The sequence below is a fragment of the Galeopterus variegatus genome, unplaced genomic scaffold (assembly GCF_000696425.1).
Source record: "Galeopterus variegatus unplaced genomic scaffold, G_variegatus-3.0.2 Scaffold1966, whole genome shotgun sequence".
In the NCBI taxonomy this organism is placed as follows: Eukaryota; Metazoa; Chordata; class Mammalia; order Dermoptera; family Cynocephalidae; genus Galeopterus; species Galeopterus variegatus.
In genome coordinates, this window is record NW_007728077.1 from 2,900 (window position 1) to 8,101 (window position 5,202).

The following is a 5,202-nucleotide window of genomic DNA, read 5'->3' on the forward strand; positions in this document are numbered from 1 at the left end:
GAGACACAGAGAGATACAAAGATGGTGGAGAGGGATGAACAGAGGCCCAGACAGATGGAGGCAGAATCTTAGTCTGTTCTGACTGCTATGACAAAATTCCTTAGACTGCGTGTAAACAACAGAAATCTCTCCCTGTCACAGTTCTGGAGGCTGGAAGTCCATGATCAGGGTGCTGGCTGATGTGATGTCTGGTGAGGTCTCACATCCTGCTACATGGATAGGCAGCCATCTTCTCACTGTGTCCTCACATGTCGGAGAGGGTGGGGGAAGCTCTCTGGGGTCCCTTTTATAAGGGCACTAATCCCATTGATGAGGCTCCACACTCATGACTTCATCACCTCCCAAAGGCCCCACTTCCTAATACCATCACCTTGGGGGTCAGGATCTCAATATATGAATTTTGGGGGGACACAAACATTCGGGCCACAGCAGGCAGGGAGAAACACACAGAACAAAAGACAGAGACAGAGCAGAGCAAAGGAGTGAGATAAATAGAACTGCCAAGACAAGAGAAAAGGGCAGCAGAGGGTGGAGACGGAAAGACAGGCTGAGAGAGAACCATGCAGGGAGACACACCAGGGAAGACAGAGCCCGAATCTGGAGCCAGAGGAGAGGAGATGTAGAGAGTCAGAGACATGGAAACTCAGAAAAGAGTTCTGTGTCTCCCAGGGAGACAGGCAGAGGCAGCCACGGGGAGGGGAGGCTGGGCAGGACCGGCCTGCTCACCTTGGCTCACACCCGCAGCCTACAAGGAGAAGATGAAGGAGCTGTCTGTGCTGTCGCTCATCTGCTCCTGCTTCTACTCGCAGCCGCACCCCAAGACCATCTACCAGTATGGGGGTGAGTGTGCCTGCCTACCCCAGCTTCTGGGAAGGGAGGACCTGGGGGGGAGGCAGTCCTGGGGCTCAGGCCTGAGTCCCGCAGGAGCAGCACACCTTCCCACTCAGCGCCCCCCATCCCCGACCCCGGCCAGCCTCCTGAGCCCTGTCTGGTTTTGCCCTGCAGACATGGAGGTGAAGCATCTGGACAAACGGGCCTCTGGACAGAGCTTCGAGGTTATCCTCAAGTCCCCTTCTGACCTGTCCCCAGAGAGCCCTGTGCTCTCCTCCCCACCCAAGAGGAAGGACGCCTCCCTGGAGGAGCTGCAGAAGCGGCTGGAGGCAGCGGAGGAGCGGAGGAAGGCAAGGAGACCCTCCCGAGCCCAGGAGTCCTGACGAAGGTGGCCAGGGCTCCAGAAGCACAGGGTGTTCCAACCCCCCTGCTTAGTCAGGGCATCGGCCTGGGTGGGAAGGTCCTCATGACAGACCTCCTCTTGAGAGATGGAAATTTGATGGAGAGGAAAAAGGATGCCGACACCTTTGGGAGGGGCGTGGCACCCTTGGTCGCGGCCAGCAAGGGCTCATGGTGTGGTCCCAAGAGGGGCCCTGGGGACGTGAGGCTGGGGCTGGTGTCCTTTTCCTGGGCAGGGGAGTGAGGAGGAAGGGCTTCACATCTGAGGACCCTCAGCTGGGGCGTGCTCAGGAACTCCAAAGGGCCCCGGGGGAAAACTAGGTATGGGCTCCAGGCCCCTTTCCCTCCCCTTCCCCCCAAACCAGGCCTTTTGAGACAAACACAGAGAGAACAACGTGCTCTGGGGAGTCGGTCCTGGAGCCAGGCCCATTGGGCAGGTCCCAGTGACACGTGGGGCCCTAGGTTTTGCAGGGTTAACTCGTGGCAACTGGGACATGGTGGGGGCCCAGTAGCCACTCAGATTGCTCATAGGAGCCTAGCATCTTCCTGCTCTCCTCCCAAGGGCCTCCAGGCAGCTCCTCCCTTAGCAGGGCCAGGCAGTGAGGCGCCAGCAGCCTTGGGGAACCCCTCACGCCCCTGAGCACCCGCTTGGTAGCTGAGAACCCAGTGTGTATCGAGCACCTGCAGCCCACGAGTTTAAGATTTGCTGCGCCCCATCAACGTCTCCTGGGCTTTGGAAGGCCACGAACAGGACAGGGGCTGCCCTGCCGCACAGGCGCTCCAAGCTTAGCGAGGAGGGGGCAGCCTGAGGGCCAAGGACAGGTGTGAAGGGCCAGCCACCTCAGATTTGTCTGGGACTGAGGGTCTCCCGGCAAGTGGACCTTTCAGGGCCGAAGACCGGTAAACCCCGGCAAACTGGGACCAGGTGGTCACCCTCCCTGACGGCAGGACAGCGTAGGCCCGAGCTCTCTGAGGACACTTGTCCAGTGGGCAGTAGGGCAGGGTGAGGGGCAGAGAGGGCCTCTGCGGCAGAAGCGGGATGCCCTGACCCCGGGCCCGGCGACGGTCGAGGCTGCTCCAGGACAGTTCCCGGGTATCCAGACACCCACCGATGCGGGGCGGGCGGGGACGCCTGGCGGGCGGGCAGGGGTAGCTCACCGCGTCCGCCGGTCCGCGCAGACGCAGGAGGCGCAGGTGCTGAAGCAGCTGGCGGAGCGGCGAGAGCACGAGCGCGAGGTGCTGCACAAGGCGCTGGAAGGGAGCAGCAATTTCAGCCGCTTGGCGGAGGAGAAGCTCAACCACAAGATGGAGCTCAGCAGGGAGATCCGCGAGGCGCACCTGGCGGCGCTGCGCGAGCGGCTGCGCGAGAAGGTGCGCCAGGGCGGGGCCGGGGCAAGCGGGGGCGGGGCCGGGGCCAGGGCGTGGTCGGCAGGGAGGCGGGGGGCACGCACTCAGCATTTTTTGCACGAGTCAGCCCCCGAGTCTGGTCCTGGTGCGACACAGTCAATAGCGGCAATAATAAGCTGTAAACTCGTTAATTTTGAAGGGTTCTGAAGGAGGCGCGTCCCGGGCACTAGCTAGAAGGGGGTTTGGCTGCTTTAGGCTGGGGCGAGGGAGGCTCCTGGGAGCCCATCCTTCGGCGGCCCCTGCCCACCGCGCCTCCCGCGCTCCCGCCCCCTGCAGTGACTCACTGTCCTGTCCGTGGCACCCGGGGTGAGGAGAGGCCCTGCCTTGTCCGGAGCCCCGTGGGCGCGGTCTCCACTGCCTCCAGCTCCGGTCTGCGTGTACACCCCAAAATTCCCTGAGTCACAAGGTCTCGGGTTCTGGTTTGGGTTAAGGAGACCCCGTCGCACGCTTGGGCCACACTTTGAGGCGCCCGCGCGCCCCCGCCCGCCTGTCCCCGCAGGAGCTGCACGCGGCCGAGGTGCGCAGGAACAAGGAGCAGCGGGAGGAGATGTCCGGCTGAGGGGCTGTGGACATGGCGCACCCGGATCCCAGGCGCGAGCTCATTCGGGTTTTGGTTTTGTCTGTTCTGCTCTGTCTAGATACAGCTTCGTTCCCGCCCCGCCCCTCTCCCGCTCCCCCAGCTTCACGCTTTCCTTCCGCACTCTGAGCTGTCCAGCCCCTGTGGCGGGTCATTGACTGAGGTCTTTTCCTGGCCGGGTCCCGGGACTGTCGGTCCCTCAGTTCAAACACCAGGAGGATGTGGTGGTGACCTTAATAAACCCAGCAGCGGTGGCACCTTGTCTGCACCTTGTCCCCACGTCCTCTGAACCAGCTCCCTGCAGCCAGCAGGCAAAGGCAACAGCACCTGCCTTTTCGTGAGGAGGGGGCTGGGGGGAGTGAAGGAGAAATAACTGGGTGGAGGAGGATCACTGGGCGTTGGGGGGGGGCAAAGTCCCTGTAACTGTGGCAAGCCCTGGGATACTGTGTGTGCAGCAGAGTTTTTTGGAACTGGCGGGTGGACAGGGGCTGCAGCACTCTTTAATGCAGTTGCACAGGCGTCCTCTGAGATCACCTTGTCTGAGGTGGGCACCCTGGGCCTGCCTGAGCCTGCTGGGAGTGGGCATTCTCCACCAGGGACCCGTGAGCAGGCTGCGGAGGTGAGAGGGTTCTGCGCAGCTTGGACAGCTGCTGCCGCCTCTCCCGGCTCAGCGCTTTGCACATGCCTGGAAGGACCCTGTCGGGTAGAGCCCTCTGGAATATTGGCCACTCCCATGCCCTCTCTAGTAGAACAAACCTGCTGGCTACTGGGCTTTCAGGCCAGCCCCCAGGCAGGTGTCGCCAGGTGTGAGTGGGTGGCAGGCACAAGTCCTCCTGGGGAGCCCCAAGGGGGTATTCCACGGGACCAGCTGCCTGCAGATTCAGATGTTGGAAGGACAGGAAACTGGGTTCTCAAGCTGGCCCCCACCCCACCTCCCACCTGATCCATTGGTGGAACTCCTTGCTAGAGGGGCCTGGGGGTGGGAGGCCTGGCTCTAGATCTCTCCTGCCGGCAACCCTCTAGGCTGGGTCCCTTCCCCTCCCTCAGCCCTGAGTGTCTCCAGAGCCCCAGTGCCACCCTTTGAGGATGGTCACCTGCCTGGAAATGGGAGGGGCCCTGTCTTTTTGCCACCTCAGCATCCGCCACTTTTCTCTAGGGCAGCCCCACCCCACAGCTGAGTGCGGGGGCAGGGTCCCTGCTGACTGTGTACTTGGTGTAATGTGTGAGCAGGGCAGATTCCAGGTTCTCTCATGATCCAGAGCCAGGTCCCCAAAACCAGGTGGCTGCAGCCCCCCATGCCCTCAGCTTCTGTCCTGCAGAATGCCCATGGAGGGGCACTGCCAGTGGTCCAACAGGGCAAGCTAAGAGTGTGGGTGGATGCTGATCCTCTGTAGTGGGTGCAGGGGAAGTAGGAGCCACTGTCCTCTCTCTTGGTCCCCGCCAAGACAGCCTCCAGAGGGAGCAACAAGCCAGAATGGAACCCAGCGGTGCCCACATGTGACTTTTGTGGGACTCAGAAAGGAAAGCAGAAAGCGAGCTGCTGGTCAGACTCCTCAAGGCTAGCAGCTCTCCCCTAGCAGCAGCCTAGTGAAACATGCACCCACCTCGTCCTCGTAGTCAGTGAGCTTAAAAATTAAACCAAATGAACAATTAAAGAAAAAAATGTGTGTTTAAGAGATGGTTGAACTGTCCCAATGTGTGTCGTGCACCCATGGGTCGGGAACGGCTTGGGTGCACTGCGTGAGTGATGTGTGCTCCGCGTGCTTCTCTGACCAGAGCCGGTTATATCTTGACTTTATCAGCACCATCATGAATCATTCTAATGGCAGGGGCCATTTTAAGAAATGAGCACGTAGAGGACACACAAGCCCACTTTCCTCTCTGGAGCCCAAAGGGTCTGTGGGAGGTCGGGGCAGGGGCGTGGGTGTGGCTGGCCTGGGTCTGGCCGCTGTGTGGGGTCCTCCCTGCTCTCCCTTGGGGCGCTGTGC

The 5,202-nt window shown here is 61.2% G+C and overlaps 1 protein-coding gene across 1 annotated transcript; it reads left to right on the forward strand.

Moving 5' to 3' along the window:
- Nucleotides 1–720: 720 nt before the first annotated feature.
- STMN3 (stathmin-like 3) lies at nucleotides 721–4,890 on the forward strand. Its single transcript, XM_008579843.1, has 4 exons — nucleotides 721–840; nucleotides 1,006–1,181; nucleotides 2,410–2,601; nucleotides 3,137–4,890. Exons 1-4 carry the CDS (start codon nucleotides 759–761, stop codon nucleotides 3,194–3,196), a joined length of 510 nt encoding a protein of 169 aa, XP_008578065.1. The 5' UTR covers nucleotides 721–758; the 3' UTR covers nucleotides 3,197–4,890.
- The last annotated feature ends 312 nt before the right edge of the window (nucleotides 4,891–5,202 follow it).